General features: G+C 46.4%; 1 protein-coding gene across 2 annotated transcripts in view; it reads left to right on the top strand.

Moving 5' to 3' along the window:
• PLCB1 (phospholipase C beta 1) overlaps positions 1 to 16577 on the top strand; it is a 345096-nt gene extending 328519 nt beyond the window's left edge. The window contains exon 32 of one of the 2 annotated variants that reach the window (XM_059840472.1): positions 13268 to 16577. In XM_059840472.1, coding sequence (XP_059696455.1) covers positions 13268 to 13498 — 231 coding nt within the window. In that variant the 3' untranslated portion in view covers positions 13499 to 16577. Of the gene's footprint in view, positions 1 to 5651; positions 5770 to 13267 lie in introns of those variants that run through there. The other variant, XM_059840473.1, reaches the window with a different exon arrangement.
• The last annotated feature ends 556 nt before the right edge of the window (positions 16578 to 17133 follow it).

The raw sequence follows: 17133 nt of genomic DNA, 5'->3' as shown, positions 1-17133 counted from the left end.
GGGAATGCAGTGGGGAATGTGCAGGGAATGCAATGGGGAATGTGCAGGGAATGCAATGGGGGGAATGTGCAGGGAAAGCAATGGGGAATGTGCAGGGAAAGCAATGGGGAATGTGCAGGGAATGCAATGGGGAATGTGCAGGGAATGCAGTGGGGAATGTGCAGGGAATGCAATGGGGAATGTGCAGGGAATGCAGTGGGGAATGTGCAGGGAATGCAATGGGGAATGTGCAGGGAAAGCAGTGGGGAATGTGCAGGGAAAGCAATGGGGAATGTGCAGGGAAAGCAGTGGGGAATGTGCAGGGAATGCAATGGGGAATGTGCAGGGAATGCAGTGGGGAATGTGCAGGGAAAGCAGTGGGGAATGTGCAGGGAATGCAATGGGGAATGTGCAGGGAATGCAATGGGGAATGTGCAGGGAAAGCAATGGGGAATGTGCAGGGAGAGCAATGGGGAATGTGCAGGGAATGCAATGGGGAATGTGCAGGGAATGCAATGGGGAATGTGCAGGGAATGCAATGGGGAATGTGCAGGGAGAGCAGTGGGGAATGTGCAGGGAGAGCAGTGGGGAATGTGCAGGGAATGCAATGGGGAATGTGCAGGGAATGCAGTGGGGAATGTGCAGGGAATGCAATGGGGAATGTGCAGGGAGAGCAGTGGGGAATGTGCAGGGAAAGCAATGGGGAATGTGCAGGGAGAGCAGTGGGGAATGTGCAGGGAATGCAGTGGGGAATGTGCAGGGAATGCAATGGGAAATGTGCAGGGAGAGCAGTGGGGAATGTGCAGGGAATGCAATGGGGAATGTGCAGGGAATGCAATGGGGAATGTGCAGGGAGAGCAATGGGGAATGTGCAGGGAATGCAGTGGGGAATGTGCAGGGAATGCAATGGGGAATGTGCAGGGAGAGCAGTGGGGAATGTGCAGGGAAAGCAATGGGGAATGTGCAGGGAGAGCAGTGGGGAATGTGCAGGGAATGCAGTGGGGAATGTGCAGGGAATGCAGTGGGAAATGTGCAGGGAGAGCAGTGGGGAATGTGCAGGGAATGCAATGGGGAATGTGCAGGGAATGCAATGGGGAATGTGCAGGGAGAGCAATGGGGAATGTGCAGGGAATGCAGTGGGGAATGTGCAGGGAGAGCAATGGGGAATGTGCAGGGAAAGCAGTGGGGAATGTGCAGGGAATGCAATGGGGAATGTGCAGGGAAAGCAATGGGGAATGTGCAGGGAGAGCAATGGGGAATGTGCAGGGAATGCAAGGGGGAATGTGCAGGGAATGCAAGGGGGAATGTGCAGGGAATGCAATGGGGAATGTGCAGGGAATGCAAGGAGGAATGTGCAGGGAATGCAAGGAGGAATGTGCAGGGAATGCAGCCCTGCAGCCTCAGCACGGGGCTCTCACCCTGTGCCCTGCACAGCCTGTGGCAGGAGGGAGCTGTAACTCAGGAATCTGAGTTCTCCTGTGGATTCTGTGCCCCCATTCTCTCTCCTGCTCTATGCAAAGGGCTGAGGAAATCTTTTTTGTTAGCCAAGACAGCTTGGTGCTTCAGCTTAATTTTCAGTGTGTAATTTTAAACACAGATCGTGCCAACAGTGCTGCAATTAATAGATAGCCTAAAGACTTATTATTTCAAACTAATTGATATGTAAGAAAGTTTAAATAACATCAGTGATAAGAATTTTTTAGGAATAACTTCTGTGACTAATTCAGAATAACCTTTTCACTGTTATTTAGAGGAGCAGATGACTTTATTATTCACTCACCATCACTAAATCTAATGTCTGTCTGTATTTCTCTAATGCTAAACATATTTCCACGAGATGGGGAAGAGATGGCATTTTATAGTCACTGTTCTAAAAGGTGTTTGTGCAAGTCAGTAATCTCACTCATTTCTGATACTTTCTACTATCATTTGAAATAAATACTCCCCAAGTTCCAGAGGAATTTCTGTTGCAGAGATGTGCCCTCTGCACAGTTTTCAAATAGGGCTCTAAAGGAAGAAACACGTGTTTTTAAAGTACCCTTTTGCTTATCAAATGACTTGATCACTCATGAAAGGCCTTTATTTTTCTGGTGTTCATTAAACTTATCTTCAGCTAGATTGTGATCAGAATTGGCATCAGAGAATACACTGTAAAGCTGTAAGACCTCTCAAGAACTTTTTAATGCTTTTGGAAGATGTCAAGTACCAAAATAATAATAAAACACTGATAGAGCATTAAAAAGATAAGTTCTTGTAATGGAAAGAAGTTTTGTTCTACTGCCAGTGGTTTTTTTTCTTAAATAAGGTTTTGCATGGTGCAAAACCTTTCCAAGAGAGAATCTACCAATAGTGATACACATAAATGAAATCAGATTAAAAACAAAGTGGAGCTCTAGGGGGATCATGTTAGGCATTTTGATGGCATGCCTCTCAGTGGAAAAAAAAAGCAAAGGGCTTAGTGAAGTTCCATGAGCTTCATCTCAGCTCAGGCTTGACCCTGTGGTGAACTGAGCTTTGATGAACTGTGCTAAGCTCAGGAGGAGAGAAGGAGCAGCTCCAGCTCACAGTGAGGTCAGTGAGGAGCTCCCGGTTCCTGCAGTGGGGGTGGGGAGGCCCAGAGTGACCTTCCTGTGCCCACTGGGCTCACTGGGGACAGGAGGCACCAGGGGAACTGATCCTCAGGGGCTTTAAAGCTGTGCTGTCCCTTATCCTGCTGCCCCTGCTGGCTCCTAAGGGATGAGTGTGTCCCTTTTCTGAGCAGAGCTCAGTGGCAGTCTCTTTTAGAGACGTGTTCAAGAGCACTTTCAGAGCCAGGGGAAGTGTCCCATGGCACAGCCTCACACACAGCCCTGTGACACATTTCTGTCACAGCTCCTCACTGGACTTACCCCACCTCACCTGAGAGCAGGCTGGGAGGCTGCAGCATGAGCAGGGTGGCAGTTCCTCACCCAGAAGGAGCATCAGGAGGGAAAAGCACCCTCAGCAGCAGTTTCCCTTCCCCAAGGAGCTCAGGTGCTGATGGGGGTGTACCCAGAGGGAGCAAGGTCTGCAGGTGAGAAAGGCATCTGCCCTTCTCTGTGGGAGAAGTGATCTTGTTATCTCTTGGCTGTTGGAGCAGGTTTGGATTTTAAGCAGCAACCTGGTCCCATTTCCTGGTCCCTTCACCCTTTGCACTTTGCTTAAATTGAAAAAAGGAGAGATGTTCAGGTGCAAACCCTGAGCCACTGCAACACCTGAGCTTTTGCACCTCTCCTTTGTGAGGCAGATTGCAATTACCCCAGATCCCTGCTGGCTCAGGAGCAAGCATCTCATGCCCTTTAGTGCCAGCAGTTCCTTCACTTGATCTGCTCTGTTTGCACCTGTACTTGCGTGGCTGTAGATCCAAACTGCAGATCCAAAGCCCATTAAAGCCAGTCTCTGTCCTGTAGACTGGAGTGAGCTTTGGGTATGTGCTGTACCAGGCAGGAGTTCAGGCTGCTCTGGGCAGCTCTGTCCTGTTGATTTGGCTTGATGAAATTACCTTATTTGTCAATTTTTGCATTGTGGGGTGCTTGCTGAACATCACTGAAATAAAGTTTCCTGCATGGGTCATTTAAACTTGATGGGTAATTAGAGAGTTGCCTAAGCTTGCAGCAGTCAGTGTTGATATGAACTTTGGAGAAAATGTTTAAATGGAAAACAACTGAACTGAAATATTAATCCCTTGAACTTAATCATGAGGATGGCTCAGTCAGCCTCCTAGTGCATAGTACTGCTTAATCCAGTAACAGCAGCACAGACAGCAAGAGGAGGGGTTTTTCCTTTAAAGCTCATTGTAGTATCAGGAAGTAAAAACCTTCAGGCTATTTTTAATTAGGCTGAACCACTGGGCAGTGTGGCTCTTACATTAAGCTCTAAAGTTTTTAATAGTTGCAGTTAAAATTCTGCACTAATTTTGCTTCTCAAGTTAAACAACAAAGCCAAGTGTGTTGTGTAGTGCAGCATGAAGAGATGAGCAGTGTGGATACATGGATGGACTCCTGGTGGAAGCAGAGGGATGTGAAGATAATCACAGTATATACACACACAGAGCAGCCCTCAGCTCTCCAGCCCCAGTGCCCAGTAGCAATGATACATCTCCATTTGATGGCCAGTAGGTAATAATGAACATACACAGCACACAGAAGTTTGAACCCGGTCCCAGCTTTTTGTCATGGTTAAACCCAGCTCAGAACTTCCCTGGCACTTGGGAGTACAAATCCTGAGCCATCCTTTCTGGAAGATGGAAGAGGAGGGATAGTGGCTCTGTCTGCACTGCTAAACTTCTGCCAGGTTCAGAATGGATTTTTCATTAGCCTGTTATGTTCACTGGGTCTGTCGCTAACTTGGCTCATTATTTGGGGAGAGCCAGTCCAAAAGTCTGTGCTAACAGCAAAAAGGAAGCCAGATTCATGTTATTGATGAGTTAGGAAATATTTTGGAATAGCCTTCACTGTTACAAGGGATTATAGAACTGCAACTGCTTGAAAAGGTTTTCAAAGAAACTCTGAAGGCTTTGATCTTTATTCACAGTGTGCTTGCTTTCCAGTCTAGAAGCATTCACTTTTAACAAGAAATGAGGGGAAGGACTGACTGCTCAGTAATTTTCCAAGCAGACCTTTCAGTGGGGCTCCATCTTGCAGAGCCCCACTGGCATGGAGAGCAAGAGAACCCTCAGAGTGCAGCAGAGGCTTTGTCAGTGTGATTATTTCTGAGCTAGTGGTGGCTGCTTCTAAACCTGCAGGCAGCTCCTGCCCCTGGTGAGGGCCATGGGGATGGCAGTGAGTGTGCACCTTCAGGAAGGTGCTGTCTGGACATGCACAGCTCCTGTCCTCAGAGCAGGGATGGATGGCAGTGAAAGGAGGTGCCAGCCTCAATCACAGGCTGAGCTGCTCCCCTGGCTTCGAGGAGCACAGGGATGCCCTGGGGAGAGACAGACAAAGGGATTATTTATTTCCTTTTCATTGTCCTAGTGCAGGAGGAGTCTCTGGCTCAGAGGGAATTTTCTGTGGCTCTGCTGGGCTCTGTTAGAGATGTCCTGCCAAGAGTCAGACACAGCCACCACTGCCATTACCTGTTAGCAACGTGGGTATGGGGGGACTGCCAAGTGCTTTGTTAAACCGAGCCCAGAGTTCAGTTTAGGTGAGAATCCAAAAGCTCTGCTGTGGGTTCCACCCTTTATTTTCCAGATCTGAACTCCAGCAGCTCCTGAGCCCTCACACAGGCGGCCTTAAGCACCTGAAACTTTCTTTTCTTGTCTCTCCTCTTTCCAAATTTGCCAGAATCTCTCACTCTGGGGGACACCACCACTCTCAGGCCAAACACAGTAAATACTGAGTGTCCTGCAGATCCCATGGCTGCTGGGGACACCCTGCTCTGCAGCCATGGTGCTGCTGCTGACTCCTGTGCTCGCTCTGCCCGGGGTTTGGAATATTTCTGGAATATGTTGTTGCTGTTGTAACCTCAAGATGTCATTTAAAATGAGTTTCCAAGGGACTGCCATGACCTCTTGAGATGAGGATTACAATACTGCTGCTCTTGGAAGGCCTGTGCTGTTTACAGGCTGCCTTGGAGGCATTGTGGAAGTGGAAAAACATCATTTATTAGAAGGTAATGGCTGCACTGATTCTTTTTGTTGTTTGTTTGTTTTGCAGTATCCAAAATATGGACAGCACTTTAAAAAAGGACCAGCTAAGACACTCTCTTTGAGCTCTGTCACTCGAGTTATTTACCCTGGATCCACCCCAATAAACTAAGGGCAGTATCTGCTGATAGATGAGACTTCAGGGGAGTTTCTCTGGATTTATTGCATTGAAACTGAGCAGATTCTCCTTTGCTTACAGTGAAGCTTACTCTAGGGATGATGAAAAAGAACAGAATCTCAGAATCTACCCTTAAAATGCCCATAGAAAGGGGATTTTTTCCTGTTCATTCTAGCTCAAATTATTTGTATTCATATGCATTATGAGGTACATAGGTCATGCTTTTATGGTGTTGTCTAAGAGCCACTTGACAGCCTAGGAAAGCATTTTATCCACAAAAGCAAACTGTTACATGAAATAATCATCAGAAAGAGGAGTAATTCCAAGTATGCAGCTTGCAAGGCACAGAGCAGGGCTGTGCCTGAGAATAAACTGCCAGACTTTTGAAGAAACAGGAAACGAGTTACTGTGAAGAAAATCCTCCCACAGAGTTCAGTACAAGCTATTTCTTTAAATCATTTCTTTAAAGAAAGTGCAGGAGATCTGAAATTGCTGCTAATAATACAATTGCCAGTAGGAAAAGATCAGCAGTTTAGGCTTTTGCTGCAAGGACCTTGTCTGACCCAGAAGGTCTCAGCAGAGATATGGTACAGGTGAATGTGTGTTCAGTATGTCTATAGCCTGGGCAGCACTGATGGGCAATCTCACCACCCAGACACTTATTTTTAATCAGCTATTGGAGCAAATGCTGGTTTACTGCACAGAGGTGGATATGAGCTGCCTTATAAGCATGAAAATCCAGGAGCCAGGTCTCACTGGTTTAATGGAGGTTGCAGTTAACAGAGGCAGAGGCACAGACTGATGGAGGCCCCCAGGTCACAGTCCAGAGCCCTGGCACAGCAGATGTCACAGGGACTCGTTCATCTGGGACTTGTGTGCCCTGGGGGAGGCAGAGCACATCACCTCTGCCTCAGCAGGCAGGTAAGGGAGGGGCAGGGCTGTGCAAGGGCAGGTGGCAGGGCACTGTCACCCCCTGCCTGGCCTCTGCTGTGCCTGCTGGTGCTTTCTGCCCAGGACAGGGCCTGGGCTGTGCAGCCTGCTGCCGTGGGGGCAGAGGGGAGCAGGCAGAGCTGGAGCTGAGCCAGCAGCCCTGCTCTCAGGGAAGCAGCACTGGGGGTGGTGAGGTCAGCCCGATGGCCAGTGTGAAGGACATGGGGAGCATCACCTCCAGGCAGGGAGGCAGAGAAGGACTCGGGCATTGGTGTGCCTGGTGTCTGCCCTGTCTGCAAAGTAACCTTTGTTTGAAATGCAGACATGTCCTGGTCTGAGGACAGGGCTCATCAACGGGAGCTTTCCAGACAGCATGAAGGCATTTCCTGCTGCTGTTTCCCTGGTGCCACCTCAGCTGCCAAGTGCCCTCAGGCTCCCCTTGGTGACTCCACAGTCCCCATCTCCTGAGAGAAAACCCTGCCTACCTGGCTAGCTTCAGCTCAGGGTTAGCAGTGCTGTCCTCAAAGTGCATTAAGCCCGAATGTTACCGTGGTTGGCACGTCCCTCTATGCTCTTCCCTGGGATGGAGCCTTCAGGTGCTCTCTGCACCTGCAGAGGGAACTCCTTTCCCAGGCCTGGGCAGCTCCCCAGAACCTGCTGCTCCCAGCTGCTGCCCTGGGGCCATTCTGATGGGGCAGAGAGGTCTGCAGCCAGTGCTGCACAGGGACTGTGGCCCTGAGGCATGAGGACATCTGAGCTGTGGTTACTCCTTTGCCTTCCCAGCAGAAATCTGCTTAGTGGAGGGAATAACATGGTCCTTAATAAGGAACTCCTACTGTTTCCAATTAAACAAAAATTGCTGCCTATAAATCACTTGATCCCTGAGCTCTGTTCCTCAATTTCACCCTCCCTGTTACTGAGCCTCCATCTGCTTTTAACAGTTCCTGCTACTCATATGTCTTTTAATGCTGTATCCCTCCAGAATGGCTTTCTAATTAAGTCAGCTCTGCAAATGAAAAGCAGAGGAACAGCAGCCCTCTTGCTCTCTGGACCCTTAATCTGGGAGTCCTCTATGTGCTATTTTGGAAGCTAAATTGAGGTCGCTGACATTATGCATATTTGTTGTCTGATGCAGGCTTAAAAGCCCCAAATCCTCCATTTAAAAGTATCCTAAGGCACATGGGTCAGATATTTGCAGGAAGACAAATAAGTATTTGTAGCTCTAGCAGATTTAGAAAAGGAGGGGAGGAGTGAGGAAGGAGCCCCAGTCCCAGCCCAGTGTTGCTGCTGCAGTATGGCAGCACTGACCACTGAAAATATCAGTGGTGCTGGTGTTAGCAAAACAAACATTTCCATGGCACGTGACAAGGGAAGGGAGCTCTGCTGAACAGACATTCCCTGGAGAGCTTGCAGCCCCCCTTTGATTACAAATGGTGCAGTGGCCACTTACAGCCTCTTGTCAAAATACATTCTGCTGAAATTGCACAGAAGAAACAAATGCAGTTGAGTTTCTCATCAGTAAAACAAAAAGCACAGGCGCTGTCTGTGTGGAATTAAATAACATCCTGCATGTGGGCAGTGCCAGGGTAATTATGGATACAAACGAGCAGCACATTTCAACTGGTGAGTAAATGCAACAATCAAATATCAAGAGTAAGTTTTTTTTTATATTTTGCTGCACTCTGCCTCCAGGAGAAATAACACAGTTTTAAAATGTCTCACATTTGAAATCTTAACTCTAAAATTGTGAAAATAACTTAAGAATAAAGAGTTTACTGTTGGAAATGTCAGAGATTTAGTCCTCGGAATCTATTTTTACCTAAATTGTTGAGCCAGGATATTTGAATAATTTTCCATTCATATTTCACTGCATCATTCAGGGAAAGAAAGTCATCAGGAAAACAAAATAAGATAAATTTAAAAGAAGATATAACAGAAACACCAAACTTTAAATCTGCCCTTAGAGAAAAATTCCCAGTGGAATGGAAAAACCTAGGACTGAAAAAAGTGACTTATTTGGAGTCATGTCAAATCTTTGCAGTGGGAGAACTTCATCAAACCAAATATGGCCATCATGAATGTTTTTGTTTCAACAAAACTGTGTTTTGGTGGGGTTTTTTCACCAAAATGGGTAATTGGTTGTATTTCATACAGAACTTTCTCAAAAGGTTTTTGGCTGCAGAGTAATTCTGGAGGTGCTTTTTCAGCAGTGACCTTTGGGTTATTCCTGAGCTGCAGATACATTTTAGGAAGGCGTGTGAGCTGCAGGAATGGCAGTGTGGGTGGGCTGGCTTTGCATCAGCTGGGGTGTGCCAGCAGCACAAGGATGCTGCCAGGTGCCAGGCCCAGCCTGCCGTGTCCCAGGGCGTGTGGGGACGAGCAGAGGGGCAAACACGGGGACCTCTGGAAGGCCCCTCACTCTTGGGGGGCAGGGAGGGCAGCAGGGTCACAGCCAGCAGGTCAGAGGGGACCTCTGGAAGGCCCCTCACTCTTGGGGGGCAGGGAGGGCAGCAGGGTCACAGCCAGCAGGTCAGAGGGGACCTCTGGAAGGCCCCTCACTCTCGGGGTGCAGGGAGGGCAGCAGGGTCACAGCCAGCAGGTCAGAGGGGCTGCAGGAAGGGCTGGACGTGCCTCCCCCCAGTTCTCCTTTCCATTGGGCTGCTGGGCTGCAGCAGGAGGGGAGGTGGGAGCTGTGGGGCCAGCTGTGCCCACCTCTGGTCACTGTGCCTGTCCCACAGGGCTCTCTTTGGGCTCTTGTGCAAACAGGGCTTCATTAGATCACCTGGCAAGGAGTCTGCAGGGGCTTGGTCAGGAGCATCTAAACCCACAGCCTCTGCTGCTGCAATCCTTTATTGATCACAGTCAGTGCTTCTAGTGCTGCTCATTTGGGAGTTCTAATGGTAACAGCTAGGTACAAAGATGAATGTAAACAGTTTTAATAATACCATCTGTTTCCTTTCCTGAGGTGTTTCCCTTGCTTTAAGCTGAACAGCCATAATCACTGACCCCTCCCACATTCCAAGGAAGGGCTGCAAGGCCCTTCCCTGACTGATGGCCCTCTTTGGAAAGCAGTTTTAGCCAAGGATGCTGAAGAGCCCTTTAAGTGGGAGGGAGGTGAGCCCAGGAGCTGGGCAGCTGGCTGGCCAGCAGGAGCTCTGCTCACCTGGAAAGCCCTGCTCAAGTCCTGCCCCTCGGCTCAGGGATGTATTGGTTGGATTTGAGGTGCAGATGGTGCTGTTTGTCCAGGGCAGATTTTGTGTAAAGCTGAGGTGAGCATCAGCTGGCATTTTTTAACTTGCACTGTTGGGTAAAAATATAAAAGGTAGGAGATGGAAGCACACATTCAAGAGCTTCTGGCCCCAGGCAGCAGGAGGGGCTAACAGATTCATCTCCTGTCCCTAAGGGCCCCATTGCAAACACCTAATGATGGCTCTGAATGTTCAAGTTTTAACTCGCTGGGAGTGAGATCTACCTGAACGAGAAATAGTGTCCAACTGTGGGACACCAAAGCCACATGGGGGTGACACTGGTGTTGTTTTTGTTGTGGGTTAAGGAGAGGACAAAGGATCTGTAAGAGGGCGGGCACTGAGATAACAGAAGAAAGTTGTTACGTGTTAATGAGGACAGTGGTCCAGATAATGATCTGCCAGTCTCATTCCCCCCCCTTGTCTGACTCCAAAATCCTAACAGCAAGTGTAGGTCACCTTGTTTCCTAGCTGGGGAGCAGAGAAATTGGGGTAGGTGGACTTGTGAGCAAACTGAGCAGGAAGGCCCCCTGGGTGGAGCCTGGTGAGGTGCTGGTGGAGCAGAGAGGTTTTTACTCCCACACTAAGGTGGCACCTTGTCTTGCCATCAGCCAGATGAGGGCTCTGGTGGCTGCTGCTGCTCCCCATTCATTGCCACGAGCTGTAAAGTCCCTGTAAAGCCACAGAATGGATAGGAGGGCACTGAGGCTTTTAAGAGAAAACAGCTGGGTTTCTTTAGGCCAGCTGCTTTTAAGCAGGCAACTTGTTTCCTTAACCTTGTGTGGTGGCTGAGGGGCCAGAGAATGGATGGGATCTGAGGGCCTTGTCAGACACTGAGCAAGGGGAAGAACTGACAGAGCCTGGGGAGTCAAAAAGAAAACCAGTTTTTACTGATGCAGTTTAATCAACCCTCCTTGTCTGCTGGCTGCTCCTTCTCAACCAACTTCAACCTTCTCATGATTAGATATCTGTATAGACTGTCTCTGGAGACAGAGGGGTGGCTCCAGAGCCATGTCATTTCCATTAAACACTCGACTGAGGGGGGATTAGCCACTGGAGGTGCTTGAGGAGAATATGAGATGCAATTATTACCTAACAACATGCTTATGGCTGCACTGGGTTCACATAACGTTCAGTTTCTGAGGGATTTCAAATATTTCCTTTGCTTTTAAAAATTAAGCAAATCAAGGTTCTGAAGGAAGTTGAGAGCCAGCAGACTTTTCCCTGACTTAGGATACTACACACCTTCTTCCACAGCTGAGGTGCCCAAAATTGACAAATGCCACGTGTGACAGTGAGGTGGGGGGAATGCAGCAGCCCTTCTCTGGCTTGGACACTCCTGTGTTTTTAGCAGGGCAGGTATTTAGCCACAAACTGTAACCCCAAGCAGCAAGAAGGAAGAATTGAATCTTTTGCCCAGAATTTAATCTTTGGTTTTGCAGTGTGAGCCACGGAGTGCCGTGCTGCCCACACTGCAGCAGTGCAGAGGTGATCCTGGGGCTGAGGAGCTCCCTGGGCAGCAGGAGTCACTCCTGGGGCTGGGGGGAGCAGGGCAGAGAGGGAGGATCATTTCAGTTTTCTCCACCAGCCACCCCATGGCACTGTTCCTCTGATGATGCCTGTACTTGTGGGAGTGTTTGCAAAATGGAGACAAAAGGAGGATTCCTTCAGAAAATTTGTATCTCAACATAAAGCCAGAAAATGAAGGGGTGCAGGAAAAGAAGAAGGGTGTTCTGATAGTGATTAACTACCACAGTGACAACTATGTATTTCTAGCTGATAGAAATATGTATTTTAGACACAGGGTGTGTTTGAATGGAGCTGTTTGTGCCTCAGACTTGGTTTTATCAGAGGTGGAAAACAGAGGCCAGGACATCAGGAGAATTGCCAGAAAGAATGCAGGAAAAGAGCTTTAGCAGGGAAAATAAAAGGAAAAAGAACAGATCTCAGATCTTGAGGAAGAAAAGCTGCAGAATTTGTCTAATTAAGGAATGTAGAACTAGACCGGGTGAGCTAAGGACATTGATTTGCACATCAGGAGAAAGGAGAAGAGGCCTCACAAAAATAAAGTCAGAGATGCAGGATGAAAACCAGGACAGAAGCATGGGGAATGGGATTGGAAGGGCTCAGAGGGAGGGGCAGTGATAGAGTCCCATGGTGTGTGTGGACAGGTCAAGAATGGTAAGCCTAGGGTAGGACCTAATGTTCAGGTGAAAATTTGCATTGCCTGTTGAGAGCTGTTGCAGTGGGGTGAAGGAGACCTGAAACTGCACAGGACAGACTCAGGCCTAGAGCTGATGCATCAGAATTCCTAGCACCTTTATCCTGGAAATCCTGGGAAAATACCTAGCTGAAAACACAATTGCCTAAGAAACCATTGCAAAACTGCTGCAGCTACAGTTAGCAGAACCTGACTCCCTCTTTTTAAGAAGGTGGGTAGATGGATGGATGGATGGATGGATGGACAGATGGAGCTGGTCTGGCTTTGGAACTCACCCCTTTTGCTTCCTGCTGTGCTCATATTGGTCATGATGAAAAAATTGGCTTTGTCTTCAGTTGAAACTTTGATACGCATTAATGTTTTTCAAATAATGGATCGTGCAGATCCTAATATGGGCACTAAAAACAAAGGCTGTACTAATAAATACTGGGAAAGGACCCACTGCTTCCTGAAGACTGATAGCCAGATTTCTTTCTGCATGCCTTTTGCATCCTGTTGATGATATGACACTTTTTCCCCAGTAATGTCCAAGACACATTCTGCATTAATCCGATAATGTAACTTTCCATGATCTAGCCCTAAGAAATGTAATTTAACTTGTTTTCCCTCCCTCTCTGACTCCCTTTGACAACTGACTTTTTCCTAATGATTTCTCCAACCCAAGAAATCTGGCACAAGTTGTTTTATTGTTCTCAGAGTAACGTTTGTGGTGTGTTTGATGTGTGATTAACCACCCGAAGCTCAATGAAGGCCTTGCTCTTTCAAAGGCTTATCCGTGATCCATACTGCACCTGAACGGGGTCTCGTCAGAGCCAGTGGGAGTATGGACACCATTTCAGTTAAATCCACATGAATTTGCAGGATTTGGGTACCCAAGGGTGGTACCCAAAACCAGCCTTATGAGTGCACGTTCCTCCAGCTTTGCAATGACTGCATGGAAATTGACAGGCCCTTTGGATGCGTGGTGCTAATACGGGAAAGAAGGGAGCGCGCTCTTGAATTGTGCAAAAATGCCTTGTTAATTCCCCTCCTGCCTGGTGTGGTACTTTCCCCATCCTGTAGCACTGGCCACATCAGATACACCTGAGGACAGCTTGTCTCTTTTGTTGTAGTTGCAGGTGGAACTTGATCAGGAGTATCAAGACAAATTCAAAAGACTGCCTTTGGAAATTCTGGAGTTCGTACAGGAAGCCATGAAAGGGAAAATCAGTGAGGATGGAGACCACAGTTCTGCCCCCTCTTCCCTGGCATCTGACAGTGGAAAATCAAATCATAAACCTCCACAAAGTGAGGAGGAATTGGAAGAAGAAAACCAAGAAAAAGTGTTTGATACTACTTTTTAACTGCCCAAGAAACAATCAGTGCACCGGGGCGCACCACTCCCAACTGCCCGTCCCCGCTCTCCCGGGGTGAGCTGCGCCGGAGCTCCTGGGAGGCAGGAGGAATCTGCACTCAAGTGCACATTTCCCCAAAGGAACATTTTATAACAAGTATTCTGCAAAGGTCTTCATTCTCATTCTTCATCCGATTATTGTCCTAAAGCTTAGTGCAGTTGTAATGGGAAAATTAATATGTTAACCTCCCTCTTTGTTTTTCTTTTCTTTTTTTTGGCCAGTTTACAATGGGTAATTTTCTGGCCATGTTCACTGTTAAGAATGTTTAATGAAGACCAGTGTATTGTACAGAGAAAAGTGTGGGCAGATTTCCTTTTGGAGTGCCGGAGCAAAGTGCTCCAAACTAATAGAGATCCTGGTGAATATTACAACAGTACTTAATCATATTTGTTTCCTTCTTTATAACTGCACCTTGACAGCTGTACCATCCTTTTACATTTGCACTGAAACCCTGGATCCTTTTTAGCTCTGCAAGCACTGGTGGCTTGCTGTCTTGATATTATGTTTATCCCATGGAAAGACATATATTTGCTGCTGAAAATCCTTGGAACTGTGGGGACGAGAGGAAAACGGAGAGAAGAACCCGCGTGGAGATTGTCGGTGTCTGTGTCCGTCTGTGTTTGTTACACCGTGTGAGTGCATATATGTTTGTATATATATATATATATTTCTATATTTATATATATATAGCTGTATGTGCACACACAGCTGTCTATATACACACACAGCATGTTGCTATTTGAAGTTGATGTGGTCTCTTGGCCAAGTGAAACGTTTCAGGGATCCGTGAGTAGGGAGAACCTTTCTGAGAGCTAACATCTGGGTTATACTGCTTTAGAATAATCATGGAATCATAGAATTCTTTTTGTGGTGTTAGTGGTGTAAATCAAAGTAGTTTTAGAATATAAATTTGATATATATTTTGCAGACTCGAAAGTATTGATTTTAAGTATCATATTTTAAGCTTACTGAATTTGATAGGATTATAAAATGTTTAGGACTACAGTATTTGAAATCTAACAGAATCTTCCATTATTTTTAAGACTGAGGTTCAGTTTTACTAAGGTCTAAAATTTAAAAGCAAAGTATAAAAACCTGACCACTGTTATTTACAAATGTATATTAATCTGTTTGACTGACTTGTTAAAATAAGAACAATCAAAGTTAGCGTACTGTATGATATGCATGAGAGAAGCAACAGCACATTCTGGGAAATTTCTATCAGATGACAGCGACACATTGTGAAAGTCAGGATATTTGAAAAGGTCAAGAAATGCTGTTCTGTGGATTCCCCCCCAGCAGAAATCACGAGACACCTCAGACAACGGGGATTGTACCTGGGCCAGCGCGCGATCCTTCCCCCGCTGGAGGTGCCTTGGGGCAAGGGAGAAACCAGCCCAGAAGCCCCAGGCTGGCCTGGAGACACTCGGTCCTGCAGAGTTGTGCTCTCCTGCACCACTGGGCTCGGGAGCTGGGCTGGGAATAACATTCACATCCACCTTTGCAAGATCAGGGCCTTACCTAGGGTTACAGGCAATCGGAGAAAGCAATCAGTTAACAGGGAGGCATTTTAACACATCTTAACAGTTGAGTTACTTACTTCCATTCCCTCAGGAGTTTAGTACTTAAAGTAACTTATTTTATTTAAATTTAAGCAATAAAATACAAATCAAGCTTAAGTTTAAAGTTAAATAATGGTGTATATATATATAAGTTAAATTCTTGGAAAACAAACAGTATTTTGATGTTTCCTTTTTAAACTTAGAGCAGAAAGAAACGAAAAATTGCACATTGTTTGGAGATCATATTTTGAATTAAACTGTTCTGGTTTATGATGATGAAATCAGTGCACATGCAATTCAAAAATCTGACTTTCATCTTACCGCTAGGAAAGGTGACTCCTCTGCTAATCCTAGTTTTGCACTTTGAAATCAATCCTAATCACTCATTGAAAACGTAGAGTCGAGATTTAATGCTGCATTTTATAAAGTTAAAACGACGTGTTGTCTAAATTATTACAAGAATAACCTGCTAGCAGTGTTGATAGTGAAACTGAAACTGTTGCATTACAGACCCGCTGTACAGCGCAGGCTCTCCGGGACAGTCCCGGCTCCTCTGAACCTCGCGACCTTCCCGAGGACTCCAGGGGAGCCAGGACTTCACACAGGCCTCAGAGAAACTCGGGCAAACGCCAGTTAACCTTTTATTTATATTTAATAAGAAATGAACAGACTGGTTGGGTTCACTATACTATCAGCTGTAGTCATTTTACAGTACGTTTGTATTTGGCCATTTCCTGTACTCACATTTTTTTATATCTGTACAGTGCCACTTTCTGCAGGTGTAAGGTAGTGTGTGATCCTGGACATCTTGCATCCTTCAGACTATTTCAGTGAAACCGATATCATTTAATATTGATATTACTTGAACTAGAGTAAGATAATGACAAAAGGGTCTTTATGATGTGCAAGTCTTGTGCCTTTTATGTATTTGCCTTGTTCCGTGTTGAATGTGTGGAAATGCTGTATTGTGGATTTTCTGCTGTATAGAATAGAGCTGTCTATATTAAACTAGGTCGTGCACTTCAGATATCTTTACACTACTGAAAATAGCTTGGTTTTGGCAGTATAAACAGAATTTTAACAATTCTAATGAAGGCCAGACATTTTAGACTTAACATGTTCATAATTATGTTAATTAATGCTCATGTATTAGCTAAACATTCACTGACAGATAACTAAAGGGACATCATTGCTTGCCTTTCTTTGAAATCAGTGTTGCTCTTGTACATTGTATTAATAGTGTCTGTGATTGATTAGTCCTTGATGATTTGCTTTCAGAGTAGGATGAAATATTCCAGTTACCATGTACATATTTTTTCGGTTCCTCGATCTATGATTGTTTCAGAGGCATAATTCACATTTTTGTAAAAATTCTATGCAATTTTGTGGCATGATGTTTCTTCCACTTGTAATTTTATGTGCTTACATTACAGATCCAAAGGACAAATAAAAATTTCTTAACACAAGCCCAGTTTTCTCCGTTCGTTGACTTGAGAGCCCCAGGTGACTCAGGAGACCTTACCCTGAGCCCTTGGCTGACAGGAGGGGCAGTGCCAGGAGAAGGTAGGGAAATTTCCCTGCAGGCTTTTGTGTTCACACCAAGAACAAGAAATTGCACGTGCCCGTGCTTCCAGCCCCTGGCCATGGCAGCACAATGAGCATTTGCTGCGACTCTGAAACAACGGGGAACAAAAAGCAGTGTGCAGGAGCACTGGTAAGAAAATGTGTTGGTTTACAGGGAGGCTTTTGCAGGAGAGCAGGGATGTGATTTCCAGCCATACCAATAAACTGTCTCAACAAGTAACAGCACCTGGACTTCTGTTCCATTGCCCCAGCTGTTTCACTCATCACCTTCCTTATTTTCTTTCTGCATACCCACAGCAGAGATGATGGATTGCAGGCACTGAGAGGAAGAGGGGATGATGCACTGATGGGATGGTGCCACAGCAGGTACTTGCACCATGTGGTCGGTGTGGATGCAGCAGAGGGGACTGTGATGGACAGGCCAGACCAGATGATCTC

This window comes from Haemorhous mexicanus, chromosome 3 (assembly GCF_027477595.1).
Source record: "Haemorhous mexicanus isolate bHaeMex1 chromosome 3, bHaeMex1.pri, whole genome shotgun sequence".
In the NCBI taxonomy this organism is placed as follows: Eukaryota; Metazoa; Chordata; class Aves; order Passeriformes; family Fringillidae; genus Haemorhous; species Haemorhous mexicanus.
Note: the sequence above shows the minus strand (reverse complement) of the source record. Positions and strands in the feature narration are given on the sequence as shown.